Below are 17,185 nucleotides of genomic sequence, written 5' to 3'. Positions count from 1 at the left end.
GGATGTTCTGCAAAACACTGGCCTGAACTCTTCAATAGGTCAATGTCATGAAGGACACTGGCGACTGTTCTGGAGAAGAGACTAAACGGACATGACAACTAAATTCAATGTGTGATCCCTGAGCGGATCCGAGACCCAAAACAAAAACAAAAATGAACTATAACTGCTGAACAGAATGTAAAATGGTACAGCTGCTTTGAAAACAGTCTGGCATTTCCTCAAAAAGTTAAACATGGAATTATCATATGACCCAGCAATTCCATTCCTAGGTATATACCCAAGAGAAATGAAAACATATGTCCATACAAAAACTTGTACACCAATGTTCATAGAAGCATTATTCGTAATAGCCAAAAAGTGGAAATAACCCAAATGTCCATCAACTGATAAAGGGATAAGCAAGATGTGGTATATCTATACAATGAAATATTATTCAGCCATAAAAAGGAATGAAGTATTAATACATACCACAACATGGATGAGCCTCAAAATCATTTCACTGACAGAAGCCAGTGACAAAAGATCACATATTGTATGATTATATTTATATGAAACGTCCAGAAAAGACAAATCTATAGAGACAAAAAATAGATTAGTATTGCCTAAGGCTAGAAGGTAGGGTGGGGAAGACAAGTGACTGTTAATATGCATAGGATTTCCTCTTAGGGTAATGAAAATGTTTTAAAATTGATTGTGGCAATGGTTGCACAGCTCTGAATATAGTAAAAACCACTGAAGTGTATACTTTAAATAGATGAATTATATGGTATATGAATTATATTGCAGTAAAGCTGATATTTTAAGAAACACAACTATAAAGGATATATTATTGGGATACCTGGGGAAATTTAAATATAGACTATATATTAGATAGTAGTATTATCAATGTTAAATTGAGTGTGACAACTGTATTATGGTTACAAAGGAAAATGTCCTTATTCTTAGGCGATACTGGCTAAAGTATTTATGAATGAATTAACATAATTCCATAGCTTAATCTTAAACGATTCAGCAAAAACCAAATGTGTGTACATACATTAATTGTGTGTGCCTGTGTTTGTGAGAGAGCAAAAAAAAGCAAAGATGGCAATATATTGATACCTGGTGATCTAAGTGATGGATATATAGGTGTATACTGTACTATTCTTATAATTGTTCTGTGGTCTGAAATTTTTCAAAATAAAAACTTGGGGAAAATACAGAGAATAAAATTTAGACTTGCACAGACAAATAAGGGCTTCCTATCCTATGAGAATGCTACCGAGTGTTTTCAAACACCATTCTTTATCCTCAGTAAGAGGTCACTGTTCTTTGCTATGGCAAGATATAGACCACCACTTTATATATAATAAAATTACACCTTTTTTCAGCCTTAATACAGGGTATGTGAAGTCCACCAATTGTGACAGCACAGGAAATTATGTCTAAATGAACTGTGTGTTACAGGCACATTTCACTAAGGAACAAGCAGGTTTCTTATAAGAAACCATATGGTAATCATCAATATGCCATTAGCCTCCTATTACTTGATTTTGAGGAAATGTCTTGTAAAGATTATCTGGTGTCTAATTAAAAAAAAAAGAAATTAAACTCAGGTTTAAGATGCCACTGGTGTTCTGAAATTATTCTGAAAGGTCATTTAAAAAGACTTCAAACTTGAGTTTTTTATCCATGTATTTATTCCATAATCAAAATAAATCATAATTTAAAGCCATAACATTTTTAAAAGGTAAAGGAGAATTTGTGTCACAGCTGCATTAATAAAACAGATACTGGTCTAAAGTGCAACACTAAACAGGTGTTCTCTGTTCCCATGGTGGAATAAATACATAACAATTACAGACAAAATTTCATTAAAGATCTGAGATGAGGCAAATAACCCTTTGAAACAAACTACCCAATGAATACAGGCAGGCTGCAGATAATTTCTATTAACATTTTACTGCAAGATGGAAAAATCCCCAAGGTGACTACTAACTCAAACCCCTCATTTCATGTGCCTGGCCTTGGCTTTGGTCTTCCTTCCTCAGTCACATCCAAATCCAGAAAGGCTTCAGCACCCCTGCTCAAAAACACCACCATAAGTCCCCAAGGACCTAAGCACAGACTGCTCTTAATGAGCCTGTGTGCAACCTTCGTCCAGAACCTCCAGGGAAATCAGGAGCCAAGCTCAGAGAGCAGAAGCATTTCTTTAAACAGTTTTAACTGTCGAATGAGCTCTGACAGGCCATGTGCATTTCATAAACAAACCAAAATACTGTCTTAATATCTTCCTATTTTTCTTGCAAAATGTTAAGTAGACCATTCAAGTAAAAAAGGAAAACTTTACAATGAAAAATGAAAATTCCAAGGGTTTATGCCAAAAAGCAAACCAGTCCTCTGCAGCCTAACTCATTTGTTTCTGGGCTGTGATGCCATGTAGAGCGCGATCAGGCAGTAGATGGTCCCTCCCACTGTCAGCGCCATGGTGGTCCGGTACAGCATTTGGTCAGGCAGGCCCCGTTTCAGGTGTATGGGTACACCATCGGATTTCTTGAAAGCAAGAATTAACAAGGAATGGTTGATATGAAAAAGATTTCACAATTTAGGCTAATCAAGAACAAACATCTCTACTTGATAACTAATCCATCAACACACTGCAGTGGGAAAAGCCCTAATCCATTAGAATGCTAACTGAAATACCAGTATATTTTCTTACAAATGTCGCTAAAGCTTGTAAGTCCGAAGTCATCCAAAATGCAGCCTCAGGAACATGCACGCAACAAATTCCAAATTTCTAAGGAATTTATCATATATTGCTTAACTAGGAAAGGAGCACTGGTGAATTTTTTTACAAGGCAAAGGTAATCAGCAGCTAAACAAAGAACTATAGGCAGAAGAAATGCTCCACATTTAGTTCTACATTTAGTTTGACTTCTGATCATTAGTGGAAAAAGTCTGAGCATAGTAGGTCAATTAACAGGTTCAAGTCCATTTTGTATTCAACTGCCTTCTTTCCACTAAGCTGTTAAACCCCAGTTTAATGATGAGACTCCTTTATTTTGCACAGTCTCCAAAATCCCTCCCTACTGCAACTCAAGACCCCAAATGCCTGCTCAAGCCTTTCTTATCAGATAAAAAGGGATTAAACTGATCAAAAGTGCCCAAGCTGGGCCTGATTCTGGACATATTTTTGAGGAGGGGGAAGCTACCTTCCAGCAAAAGCAGTTGAACAGGCACTGCCAACTTCCACGGCGCCTGAGATGTACGTAGTCGGGTCACTGACCTTTCAATTATCTGTATGCAGATTAACGTTAATACTATTTTAAAATCCTGTTCTGGCTTCTCTCTGTTGATCAGCAAACCCAAGAGAGCTTCCTCCACTTCTAGCAGCAGCTCAGTGAATTTTAATATCAAGCAAGCAAAAAAAACTAGAAGAAAACTCATGGCCAAAAGTCACTACATGTGTTACAAAGCCAAACATATACCGGATTATTCACAGTGTTATTATTCATTATACATGCTATTACTTCCTCCATCCAATGGATGATCAGGTAACTATACATGCAATTTGAAAACCTGCATACCCTTAAATGCGGATGAGGAAATTAATCACTCCCCCCTTTTATCATTTTCTACCTACATAAATTTCTACTAGTTTATGGCTCAAACTAAAATCAAGAGAATTCTATCCAAGGAAAAAGAGGGAAAGTGAGCAGTAAACTAGACTAAGACTCAGTTTCATAAGGTTTTTTAAAGCCTATTTATTTTACGGGCTTCTCAGTTCTAGACTGTCTTCTCTCACCTGGAACAGCCTCTGCAGCTCTGGAACTTTGTTTCTCCCAGCATAATCATATGGAGCAGAATCAGAAGTCAGTTTAGTTGGTGTGGCAAATATGATAGGCGGTGCTTCTGTGGAAACTACAGGCTTTAATCCCTGTAGGAAAAAAGGAAAATGTCAAGTTGAAAGTATGTCTGGGCATCTGAACAAACCTTTCAAGGAGCAGGCTGTCTGGAATAGTGGAGGCAGTCATTCAACCACACAAGAGGGAAGGAAAGTCTCTCCAACTCTGTATCACAAGGCCTTTAATTTTAAGTTTTCAAGTCCTTAAACTTTCAACAAAACACCCTAGTCCACTTTCCCAGAGCAAATCCTGTCAAGACCTCCCTGCCATTACAATGGCGGAGGGGGGAGGGGGTGAAAGGAGGAAATAACAACAAAGGCCCAATCTGAGCTTCCAGAAATACCTATTGTGTCTATCTTCTTATCAAACCAGTAAAAGATCTATAATCTGTACAAACTTTTGGTTAGATTTCAAGAGAGACCTGGTTGTCCATTTTCTCTTCTGGGTGAGATGAAGTCCTAACACGGAATCTCTAACCCAAGAGTGAACTTCAGAAACTTTCCAGATACAAAGTAAAGAAGTATTTCAATCTGAAGAGCCTGAAATGGTAAGACTTGTCTTTCAGGACCAGAAAACAAAAAAATAATAGTAGAGTAACGGAACTTTCCAGCATTAATAAGCCCATAAATTAAAAAACATATACAGTAAAAATAAAAAGGAAACCTCAGCGTTCTCATCTGTGACACGTGTATGCGAGTACACATGTACCACATACACAAAATATCTACCGCTGAAAGGACTGCATGAAATAATAAATATGCGCCTAAAGCAGTGTCTGGCAGACAGCAGGTACTCAATAAATAGAAACTGAAGGAGATGTGGGGGTTATCACAGGTTTACTACTTGCAGCTCCCTCAGCCACGTGGATAAAGAAGGACAAACACACAGGCTTAAAAAGAACCTAAGAGGGGAGAAAAAGGAAGCACTGATACATGACACAACATGGATGAACCTTGAAAACGTTAACAGTGAGGAGAACAAGCTAGTCACAAAAGACGACGCATTATACGATCCCATTCATATGCAAGTCCAGAATAGGGAAATCTACAGAGACGGAAAGTCGATTAGTGGTTGCTTAGGGCTGAAGGGTGGGGAACAGGGGGTGACAGCTATAAGGTATAGATCTCTTTCTGAGGTGATGAAAATGCTCAAATTAACATGGTAATGGTTGTACATTATCTGTGAATACACTAAAAACCACTGAATTGAACACTTTAAACGAGTGAATGTATGGTTTGTGAATTATATCTCAATAATGCTGTTAAAAAAAAAAGGAACCTAAGGGAACTCTGGTTTTCTATCTGAAGGAGTAAACCTACAGTGGCAGATATATAGATGGTTCTCCAAAATAACCTACAGATTAAAATAAGGAGCTTAGAATTACCTATTTTACACAATAAAATCATATCCTTTTATCTCAAATTCTAACTAGGAAGAATAAAATTTTAAAGTTATAATGCAGAGTTCAAGCCCAGCCTCTTCCATTTTACAGATGAAAACAGAAATCCTTTGCCCAAATTAATACAGTCATCAGACTCCTGGTTCCTATATTTACTTATAATTGACAAGAACTATTCTAAAGATCACATATTGAAAACCTCAACGTTACTCCCATTAGGCAGGTATTAGGATCAAGAGGGCAACAAAAAGGTATTAAAGTAAACTTGGCTTCCCTTTCTTCTGATGCAGTCCCGTAAACGGGAGTGAATTATGGCCTTTTTTCTGTACTGCATTCACTCAGTCAACATATTTTATTGAGCACTTACTCTGTACTGAAAATACATAATGAATAAGACAGATACAATCTCTGCCATTACGGATGTTAATGTTAACGGAATAACAGCAGGCTAATATCTACTGAGCCTTTATGAAGTGTGCCCAGCATCATGTTAAGCATTTCATACACATCATCACACTTAATCCTAACAGCAACCCTAGGGAGAAGTTACCATTCCCTTTTTACAGTAAAGAGGAGAAAAATTGGATCAGAGAGGGTAACTTCCCTGAGATCACACAGCAAAAAGAGCGACGTGTCAAAACTAGCCTCTCTAAAGTGCAGAGCCCTGGCTTTTAAGTATTCCACTACCTGCCCACCCCGCTCCACCCCCCACTGCCCCTCAACTATTGCTTAAAAACAACAATCCATTTAAAGAAAAAGTTTGGTCAGTAAGCTGTTAGCCTACATTTGGTATATAACACACTCAGAAATTCAGAAGGAGTCAGAAAAGGGAAGAGGGGCCTTAACCACTGAGATAATGCTAAAAAGCATCTCTCTCTGAATTGGAAAATTTTAGACACTCCCTTATCATTCTGTGAGCTCTTTGTATTTCCCCTTAATGATCATTTCACCTTGAATGCAAAAATTTAAAAACCCTTCCTACCAAGCATCTCCAAAAATGGTTTGAAATTAAATTCATGTTTTGACAGGACTAACGTGAGAGCATTTTTAGACAGGATTACACCTAATTGCTTTGTGTTTGTTCACCCATCAAGTGATTCAAAACAACAGCAAAGTTTTTGAACAATATCATCCGAAAACAGGAGTATCAACCATCTTAACAGTTTAAAATAATTCCATATTTCCATTATAATATTGTACAAGTTTAGAATACAGGATTTTCAAGTTACCTATAATCCCATTACTTTATCCCATTGATTGTTATAATTGTATATTCTCCTCCAATCTTTTTTCATAGGCATATTTTAATCTTTATGGTCATGGTGTAAAATCCTACACTCCGCTTTTTTCATTTATAAGCATTTTTTTTAGGTTCCTACACAATCCTCATAACTAAATTTAGTCTTCACATCAACCCTGTAAATGAGATATGAGCCCATCTTACAGATGATTAAAACAAACTTAGAAATTCCATGAGGAAGATGAGATTCAAACCCACACATTTTTATTACACCACACTATCAATAACTCAGCTGTCTTGGCCCCACAGGTAAAAGATATGGATACGGTGGTAAGGTACTTCACCTACCCATCATTTAATCTCCTAACAATTTAGGAGTAGTCAATGTTTCCAATGTTTCACGGTAGCTAGACAGCACTAGCACTAGGGTTCTCAAGAGTGGACTTGATCAGGAAGCTGTATTTACCGGAAAGGATCTAGAGCAAATCCCTTCACCTATGCCTCTTCCAGGGCTGCGGTTGCCCCAACCTAAAAGAATTATGAGCCTCAAATGTGTTTCTCCCCATCTCAATAAATGACAACACCTTCCTTCCAGGTACTCAGACCAAAAACCTTGGAATTATACTTAATACCTCTCGCTCACGCATTTGTAAACCCTTTTGGCTCTACCTTCAAAATATATTCAGAATCTGAATACTTCTCACCCATCTTCACCAATCCACACTCTGGTCTAGACCCCTGGATTTTTACAACAGCCTCCTAACTGGTCATCCTGCTTCCACCCTTGCTGCCCTGCAGTCTACTCTTAATGCAGCTACCAGTGACTGTGTTAAAACAGAGGATGTCACTACTCAGCTCAATCCCTCCCAAACGCCTCCTATCTCACTGAGCAAAACCTAAAATTCTTATAATGGCTTCCAGGGCCCTATGAGATGCACCCCTCAACCCCCACTTACATCATCCCCTTTCTCTACCCCAGCCCACTGGACTAGCCCCTTAAACCTCCCAGACACCAGGCATGTTCCCTCTGCCTCCAATGCTCTTCTCCAGGTATCCACATGACTGGCAGGCACCCTCACCTCCTTCAGGTCTTTGCCCATATGTCACCTTCTCAGTGAGACCCGCCCTTACTACTCTTTTTAAAACTGCATGTCTTCTCCCTTACACTAACAACCTATCCCCCTTTCGTGCTTTATTTTTCTCCACAGCACTTACCACCATCTAACAGACTATCATCTGCTCCTTTTTCTGCGTCTCTCCCTACTGCAACGGAAGCCCCATGAGGGCAGGATTATTGGCACGTTTTGTTCACTGTTCTTCTTTCCCAAGACTTAGAAAAACCACTGGAATAGAGAGCATATTCAGGAAATATTTGCAGAATGTATAAATAAGCTAAGGAAATCTATAGCTTCACCACAAATACAGACTTGAATATTTCAGAACCAAATTCATGTAAATCAGGACTTGACGGCAGAGCCTCCCACATTTCCCAGAGCAACAAGAAGTGAAAAGTGTTCTTAAGTGGACTGTAGACCAAGTAGAAATCACAGGTTTTTGCTTTTTAATACTGAATCTCTTAGCTGTTTACACAATCACTACCTCTACAATTGCTTAAGAGCCATTCAACCATAACCACGTTTAGTAGTTGAGTTCTTCTTAGTCTATTATAATTGCTCCAAATTTTTAAAGAGAAAAGTAAACAAGGCTTTTTCCCCCTCAAAGTTGACTGGCCCAAAATTTTCCTTTTCTTCTATCTTTTAGGTTTGGGGAGGAGGAAGGAGGATGGAGAAATAAGAGAATTATACAAAAAAATTTTAATCTTTAAATCATAGAATCCTATGAACTCTTTCACTCTGATTTAGGACTAGAAACAAGTTTCAATCCACAGTGACTCAAGTTCTTCATTTCTAACTGCCAGCTACCTCACACTCTGCATGTCCAACATTCACCCTGTCTCTCATAAGCCTACTCAGGAGCTCTGTTTCTGTGGAAAGCACCACCATCCTCCCATTACCCAGTCATCTTGGAGTCGCCCTTCCTCATCCTCAATATCTCCCTCATCAGTTGTCAAGTCCTTATCTCTCAGACCTCTGACACTTTCTCCATTCCTACTCAGAGGACCCTGAACTACTTTATGGGTATAACAGGCATCCCTGGCACTGGTCTCTCCCAGTCAGATTTGGTTTTCAAAGCATAGCTCTGGTCCCGATACTTGCTCCTCCATCATAAACCTTCCAGGAAACTAAAGGTAAGAAGCATGCCCTTGTTTTAACCTCTGGACTAGACTCTACCATAACTTTGTGCATCAAGTTGCTTTGTAAATTCCTACTCTTTTCTCACAAAATTAAGTCCTACCATCCTAAGCCCTTCAAGATCTACCTCCATCTACCACAGCCAAACCTACCTACACAACAATTCCCTGGCAGCCCCCCTCCCCTCCTTCACTCTCATACTTCCCCTTACCTAGCTAGACTACCACTCTGCCATCTTAAGTAAGAGAGGAATTGCTGTGTCATATGGTAAAAATGTTTCACTTTTTAAAAAACTGCAAAACTGCTTCCAAAGTGGCTGCACCATTTTACATTCCCACCAGCAATGTAGTAGGGTTCCAATTTCTCCACATTCTCACCAACATCCTGTAGTCTTTTTGATTTTAGCAGGTGTGAAGTGGTATCTCATTGTGGTTTTGATTTGCATTTCCCTGATACCTAATGCTGTTAAGCAATCTTTTCATGTGCTTATTGGACAATCTGAGGCTGGGAAGATGGCTGTGGAGGAGGACTCTGAACTCACCTCCTCCCACAGACACAACAAATTTACAACTACTCTTGGAACAATTACTCCTGAGAGAACCGAAAACTGGATAAAAAGAACCCTCAAAACAAGGGATAGTGCTGACTGGGGTGGAAGAGGCAGAAATTCCTTTCTGGAGAGGAAAAAGCCACATTCTAGCGGCAGCGCTTCACGGCCTGGAGCAATCTTAAGGTAAGAATTCCCTAGAGGAATGAGGGATCTAAGCAGGAGAGCTTTGCCACAATAAGCAGCTTTTGGACTCAGCACAACCTAGACAAGTGTCATAATATCTGGCTTTTCTGGCTATTAACAACGAGGAATACCCCCAGAAAAGCCATTGGACATAAGGGAAAGAAAAGCCTGCTCTTAAAGGGCCCACTCACAAATTCACCCATTTCAGAAAGCAACCTAAAAATCACAAGAAAGGTGCACAGTCCTTTGGTGAAAAAAGACTCACTTGACAGGCTCTGGGTGCATCTCGGCAAGAGGTGAGACCTGCCCAGGCTGGGACCACCTCCCCAGGTGGCAGCTATTTTTGTGACCTAGTACAGGCGTGCTGACACCAACACTGGCAGACGCCTTTGGAATTCTTCCCTGGCCTGTTAGCCCCACGCACTAGAGCACCAATTTAATCCAGCTCAGCCAAGGCAGGCAGCCTGCCCTAGGGACTGGCCCCAGCCAACAGCAAGCCCTTAGGCAACTTGTGGGCCTGCAGAGGCAAGGTGTTTGGGACCTCTGCAGCGAAGCAAGTGGGTCCTGGGGCCACTTCTGCAGGGCAGGGCATGCGTGAGGGGCAGGCCTGTGGTGGTGGAGTGTGTGGGACCACTCTGCAGTGGGCCTAGTGGGTCCGCTTCTGTGGGTCGGGGCAGGACTGTGTTGACGGGGTGTGTGGACCTGCAGGCAGGGGGGCTTGTCAGCTGCAGCAGACTTGTGCTTCTCAAACAGCCACATAGGGGATCGGCCCCACCTTCCAAACCCCGAAACAATTGTGTGCTGCCACTCCTGGCGCCAGCCCCACCCCAACCTGTACTCCTGTGAGAGCTGACAACAGCCCTGCAGGCAGAAGGCCTACAGCAATTGTAAGCCCCTGAGCCTAGCAACCAGCCACACTGGGGGCCTACTCACTTAACAGAAAAACTGCAGCAGGAATGTGCTATTAGACCTCGCAGCCAACTGTGCTGGGGCTCCCTACACCCTATAAAGTGACTGAAGGGACCATAGTGAAATGGGCAGTTAGCCACTGTTCATTAAGTAGCTAGGAACTAAAGGTTTTTTTTCCTTCTTGCAATTACTGACTGTGGCTTTTAGTTGTTCCCCCGCCCATTGTTAACTGTCTGACTCCCACTAGATAACATCTCCTTGAAGCCTGGGTCACCATGGTAATGGATGTTGGAGCTGTTTTGCAGGAATTAGAGACCCTTGTCCACTTCAGGCGGTTAAGACCACCAACCTATCAACTGGGCCCGTGCAGATGTCCAACAAGCGACCTTTTGAGGTCAAGAGGCGAAAAACTCCACCCTTAGGTCATGCCAATGCTGCCCTTTTGTGAACATGTGTCCTATGAAGAGGCATGAAGTCTGACTACACTTGCGCAGATCATCAATTATCTCATCTCTCCTCACCTCCAATCATCTATCTCCACATTTCAGACAACCTCACCCTCTACCCCATAAATATCCAAGCCCCTATTTTCAGGGAGGCGGATTTGAGACTTGTTCTCCTGTTTTCCTTACTTGGCTGCCTTGTGCTTAAACCCTCTCTCTGCTGCAATCTCATCATCTTGGTGTCTGGCTTTCTGGGCAGAAGGCAAAAATGAACCTGGTTCAGTAACAATAGCAGCCACACACAGCTGAGCACTACAACCAGCCGGCCAGGGGGACAGCCTAGCCTCCCCATGTACCTGCAACAAAAGCAACCTTGCCACAACAGAAGGACACATGTAGCCCATACAAGGGACACTCTTGGAACATTTGGAACTGGTGATGAGAGGGAAACACACTGCTGGGCCTCATAAGGCATCTCTTACATAAGTCCACCTCTCCAAGATCAGATGTAGCTGATCTACCTAATACATAAATATAAGCACAGAGAAAGAGGCAAAATGAGGAGACAAAGGAATATGTTCCAAACAAGGGAATAGGACAAATCCTCAGAAAAAGAACTAAATGAAACAGAGATAAACAATCAACCTGATAAAGAGTACAAATAGTCATAAGGATGCTCACTGATCTTGGGAGAAGAATGGATGAATTCAGTGAGAACTTCAACAAAGAATTGGAAAATATAAAAAAAAAACAATCAGAAATGAAGACTACAATAATGGAAATGAAAAATTCAAGAGGGACTCAGTAGCAGATTAGATGATACTGAAGAATGGATGAGTGAGCTGGATGAAAGACTAGAGGAAATCACCCAAGTAGAACAGATAAAAGAAAAAGAATTTAAAAGAATGAGGACAGTATAAGAGACCTCTGGGACAACATCGAGTACACCAACATCCGTATTATAGATGTCCCAGAAGGAGAAGAGAGAGACAAAGGGGCAAAGAACCTATTTGAAGAAATAATAGCTGAAAACTTTCCTAACCCAAGGAAGGAAACAGACATCCAGGTACAGGAAGCACAGAGAGCACCAAACAAGATAAAGCCAAAGGCACGTTATAATTAAAATGTCAAGAATTAAAGAGAGAATCCTGGGCCGGCCCTGTGGCTTGGTGGTTGAGTGCGCGCGCTGCGATGCTGGCGGCCCGCGTTCGGATCCCGGGTGCACATCGAGGCACCACTTCTCTGTCCATCCTGAGGCCGAGTCCCACATGCAGCAACTGGAAGGGTGTGCAGCTGTGACATACAACTATACTGGGACTTTGGGGGCAAAAAATAAAATAAATAAAATCTTAAAAAAAAAAAAAAAAAAGAATCCTAAAAGCTGCAAGAGAAAGGCAACAAATAATATACAAAGGAAACCCCATAAGGCTATCAGCTGACTTCTCAGCAGATACCTTACTGGCTAGAAGGGAGTGGCACAATATTTTTAAAGTGCTGAAAGAAAAAAACCTACAGCCAAGAATACTCTACCTGGCAAGGTTATCATTCAGAAGGGAAGGAGCGACAAAGAGTTTTCCACACAAGCAAAAACTAAAGGAGTTTCTCACCAAGAAACCAGCCTTACAAGAAATGCTAAAGGGACTTATTTAAGTGGAAAAGAAAAGACCACAAGTAGGAATAAGAAAATTATCAAAACAAAAAAAACAAAAAAACAATAAAATCACTGGTAAAGGCAAATATACAGTAAAGGTAGCAGATCAACCACCTATGAAGCTAATATGAAGGCCAAAAGAACAAAAGTACTAAAATTATCTATTTCCATGATAAAAGGGTAATGGATACACATGTACAAAAAAAGAGGTTAAATATGATACCGAAAACATAAAATGTGAGAGAAGGGGAGTAAAAGAGTAGAGCAAGAGGTCAGGCTTAACGAGACCATCAACTTAATATACATTGCAATTTACATAGATTATTATATACGAACCTCATGGTAATCACAAACCAGAAACCTATAATAAATACACAAAAAATTAAGAGAAAGGAACCCAAACATAACACTAAAGAAAGCCATCAAACCACAAGGGAAGAGAGCAAAAAAAGAAAGGAACAAAGAACTACTAACACACCCAGAATAAAAGTAACAAAATGGCAATAAGTACACACTTATCAATAGCTACTTTAAATGTCAACAGACTAAATGCCCCAAACAAAAGACAAAGGGTGGCTAATTGGATAAAAAAACAAGACCCAGGGCTGGCCAGGTGGCATAGTGGTTAAGTTTGCATGCTCCACTTGAGCGGCCCGGGGTTTGCAGGTTCAGATCCTGGGCACAGACCTACGCACCGCTCATCAAGCCATGCTGTGGCAGTGTCCCTTATACAAAATGGAGGAAGATGGGCACAGATCTTAGCTCAGGGCCAATCTTCCTCAGCAAAAAGAGGAAGACTGGCAACAGATGTTAGTTCAGGGCTCATCTTCCTCAACAACAACAACAACAACAACAAAAACAAGACCCATATATATGCTGTACAGAAGAGACACATTTCAGACCCAAAGAAACTCACAAACTGAAAGTGAAGGGATAGAAAAAGATATTCCATGTAAATAGCAATGAAAAGAAAGCTGGGGTAGCAATACTTACATCAGAAAAAATAGACTTTAAAACAAAAACTGTAACAAGAGACAAAGAAGGGCACTACATAACGATAAAGGGAACAATCCAACAAGAGGACATAACACTTGTAAATATCTATGCACCCAACATAGGAGCACCTAAAAATATAAAGCAATTAACAGACATAAAAGGAGAAATAGTAACACATTAACAATAGAGGACTTTAACCCTCCACTTGCACCAATGGATAGATCATCCAAGCAAAAGATCAATAAGGAAACATTGGTCTTAAATGACACATGAGACCAGATGGACTTAGTAGATATAAACAGAACATTCCATCCAAAAACCACACAATACACATGTGCTTACTGGCCTCAATTTATTTTTGACACAGAAAGGTAAGGAAAATGCTCTCCCCACAATTACTTGCCATCAAGTTGATTTATAAACCTCTACCTGTACTATCATTAAAGAACGAGCTTTTCCATATCAGGTTATTCAACGCACCTTAGGTTATTCACTGTACATAATACGGAAAGTTACAAACACCTACGTTTTACAGTGTGCTAATGTTTCCAAGAAAGAAAAAATTGAAGTACTCCTTATTACCAAAGTCAGAACACCTGGTTTGGTAGATGCCTGTCACAATCACTCTGAAATCTACAATTCATATAAAGCCTACACAATATCACCTCTTTCAACATAACTTAAGAAATCCTTGGGCCGGCCCCGTGGCTTAGCGGTTAAGTGTGCGCGCTCCGCTGCTGGCGGCCCGGGTTCGGATCCCGGGCGCGCACTGACGCACCGCTTCTCCGGCCATGCTGAGGCCGCGTCCCACATACAGCAACTAGAAGGATGTGCAACTATGACATACAACTATCTACTGGGGCTTTGGGGGAAACATAAATAAATAAAATTATAAAAAAAAAAAAAAAAAGAAATCCTTAAGTACTAAGAAGTTCAAATTCTCAAGAGAAACACAATTCAAGAGGTGCTAGAAATCTGAAGGCCCTATTTGTACCCAAGGCATCTCAGGGTAATCTCTGTTCTGAGTGCCAATTTAATTTCAACATGTGTTAGTTTTAGTCTGCAACTTCCCTTTTTCCTTACTGGGTAACAAAACCTAGATTATGCGAAAACTCTATTAAAAGAACATCTACAACCACCAACAGAATAGATCAATTGTGATGTATTCATACAATGAAATCCTACACAGCAATAAAAAGAACTACTAATACATGTAACATGAATGAACCAAAAATTACTGAGGAAAAAAAGCCTTACACAAAAGAACACTGCGTGGTTCCATTTATATGAAATCCAAAAATAGTCAAAACTACCTACTTATATTGATGAAAGTCAGAATAGCAAGGTGGACGGGGATTGACAGGGCAAGTGTAAGAGGGAACTTCTTAGGAGTAACGTAATGTTGCATATATTAATAGGGGTGTGGGTTACAGAGTACACGCATTTGTCAAACTCACCAAACTGTAACATTCAAGATCTGTGCACTGAAAATACACTTTCTTTACAGTAGAAGCAGATATGATAGAAATGGCTATTTTCCTATAATCTGTAAAAGAAACCACTGTTGAAATTCCTTCTTTACGCCTTGTTACCAATTTGGTTCAGTGACACCACGCTGGTTTCCCTTCTAATCCTGGATTGTTCTTTTGATAAATTTTCCTCCTCTACCCTGCCTTCGTGTTTCTGAGTCTAATCATATTCCCACCTTTCTTCCCTATATATTCCCTGGATGATCTCCTCCCCACCACAGATTCTACCACCACCTATGGGCTGAAACCACCCAGATCTATTAAACTCTTTATTCACAAATCCAGCTGCTACCACACACACGACATATCATCTCAGACTCAACATTTATAAACCTGGACCCTTCCTCCCCAACCCCACAACCCCCAAAAACTTGCCCTTCTTCTTGCCCTCTCTATCCTAGTTAACAGCACATCTAATCGTATACTGAAATCATTCTTAAACCTCCTCCCCCTTGGGAAAGTTGCAGCATCCCACAGAAAAGAGGAGGAGGTAACAATAATGGAGCATTCTTTACACCCCACCTGGGCCCCTTACTATTCCAATCCAGTTTTCCAACTGCTTTCAACCCTTCCCACACCATTCTATGAAGATAAAGAATGAATATAGTTGTATCTCAGACTCATCTTCCGGAGAACAGATACCACTTATCCAGTACCAACCACCTGCCGAAGACTGGTAGTTAGCTGACACACACCTCATTTAATCTGTACTAAAACTGCCCTGGAGGAAATTGAGCTCACAATAAATTAACTTGCTCAAGATCATAAAACAAAAGCAGCAAGGCCAGGACTTGAGCCCAAATTAAGAGTCTGGGACTCTAAAGTACCTAATCTCTACACCACAAGCTAGAGACTAAATCAGAATACTTTTCAGACCACTCAAATAATGAGCAGCCGTCAACCATTTTACAGTTGGGACGGCATAAGCTCGTTACATGTAAGTGCCCAGTCTCATCTGGATATCTCAAAGAACCCGTTAAGTTTCCTAATTCTGATCATACAGCCCCTCCTGCCCCCATGGCTTTCCCTCGGTGCCGTCATCTCAGCTCTCCAATCTCGTGCTTGGATGAAGCTGCCTTTTGGGCTGCGGCAGCGGGATGACAATGGGACACTAAACAGGTCGAAAACGGAATTCTTTAAAAAAGACAGGGGCGAAATTCGGTCTCCGCCGGGTTACATTCTGGGCCCCACAGACCGCACGAGCCACCCCACGACCCACAAGCAACGACCCCGGAGGTCACCTTGACCCCTGCTGAGTGTCAGGCCCAACTTCCGTACCGGGCCAGCCCCACCCGGGGAGCAGCTACAGAATGTAGAGCCTCCACAGCCGCGGCAAGCGGGTGCGTAGAGTCGCCGGAGGTGCAGGGCGAACTAAACCGCACCACGGGGAAAAACCTCGCCCGGCTCCGGCGCCGAGACTGCCTGGCGCAGAGGCTCGGGCCACCACTTCCCCTGTCCGAGCCGGCGCGGCGCTACCCGTACCTGCGGGCTATAGGCCTCGGAAGCCCACGCTCCCGCCAACTTCTGCGTGAAACCACTGAACTTGTAGTACATGTTGCCCGCTCTCCGGCTTCCCGCAGCCGCTGCCTGCGCGACCGCTCAAAAGAAGGACCCTGCCTTCCCGGCTGTCGCCCCAAGACTCAGTCCAAGGACCCTGCGCCAGGAGACGGGCTGCCCGGAGAGCGCCTAACTTAAAACATACTCTCTTAAGTCATATAAGAGAACAAAAAGCCGGGTTCTCAGGACCAAGAAAGGCCAAAATAGTCTAGGAGAGCGCGAAAAGCCGCTGTATCTGGGTCTGTAGAACATACGAGGTTCCCTCTTTCCCTACAACTAGATTCGGGCAGTGCCAAGACACCTTAGGAAATGCGCAAGCGCCTGGCGGACGAGGCCGGAGGCTGAGGGACTCGCCGGGGTCGAGTGGGGCGGACTCTGGGTGGGGCTTTGGGCGGGATGATCGGGGCTGGGGCGGGGTGAGAACTCTTCGACGGGCGAGGAGATCTAGTGCTGCCGGTCTGCCGTCTCGTCATTGGGTCGCGGTCTCTCCTCCTTTACCGAACCTAACTTGCTGCTACTCTCATTTCTCTTCTTCCCTAGCTGGGTCAGCTCACGTGAAGCGCCCCGCTCTTACTCAGTCGGCCCAAGAGTT

The 17,185-nt window shown here is 41.9% G+C and overlaps 1 protein-coding gene across 1 annotated transcript; it reads right to left on the bottom strand.

Moving 5' to 3' along the window:
- Window positions 1-1,656: 1,656 nt before the first annotated feature.
- On the bottom strand, window positions 1,657-16,662 carry COX7A2L (cytochrome c oxidase subunit 7A2 like). The gene is made up of 3 exons (XM_004436716.3): window positions 16,519-16,662; window positions 3,785-3,916; window positions 1,657-2,532 (listed from the first exon to the last, which is right to left on the bottom strand). Exons 1-3 carry the CDS (start codon window positions 16,588-16,590, stop codon window positions 2,392-2,394), a joined length of 345 nt encoding a protein of 114 aa, XP_004436773.1. The 5' UTR covers window positions 16,591-16,662; the 3' UTR covers window positions 1,657-2,391.
- Between the last annotated feature and the right edge of the window lie 523 nt (window positions 16,663-17,185).

This window comes from Ceratotherium simum, chromosome 11 (genome assembly GCF_057802395.1).
Source record: "Ceratotherium simum simum isolate JZ-2026a chromosome 11, ASM5780239v1, whole genome shotgun sequence".
NCBI classification, from domain to species: Eukaryota; Metazoa; Chordata; class Mammalia; order Perissodactyla; family Rhinocerotidae; genus Ceratotherium; species Ceratotherium simum.
Note: the sequence above shows the minus strand (reverse complement) of the source record. Positions and strands in the feature narration are given on the sequence as shown.

Bases quoted from the DNA above. Each gene is read 5' to 3' on its own strand.
- COX7A2L (XM_004436716.3), bottom strand. From the start codon at position 16,590: ATGTACTACAAGTTCAGTGGTTTCACGCAGAAGTTGGCGGGAGCGTGG. The intron at 3,917-16,518 runs GTACGGGTAGCG...TTTTTCCTACAG, and splicing joins CCGAGGCCTATAGCCCGCAG to GGATTAAAGCCTGTAGTTTC. The intron at 2,533-3,784 runs GTGAGAGAAGAC...CTTGCTTTCAAG, and splicing joins AGCTGCAGAGGCTGTTCCAG to AAATCCGATGGTGTACCCAT.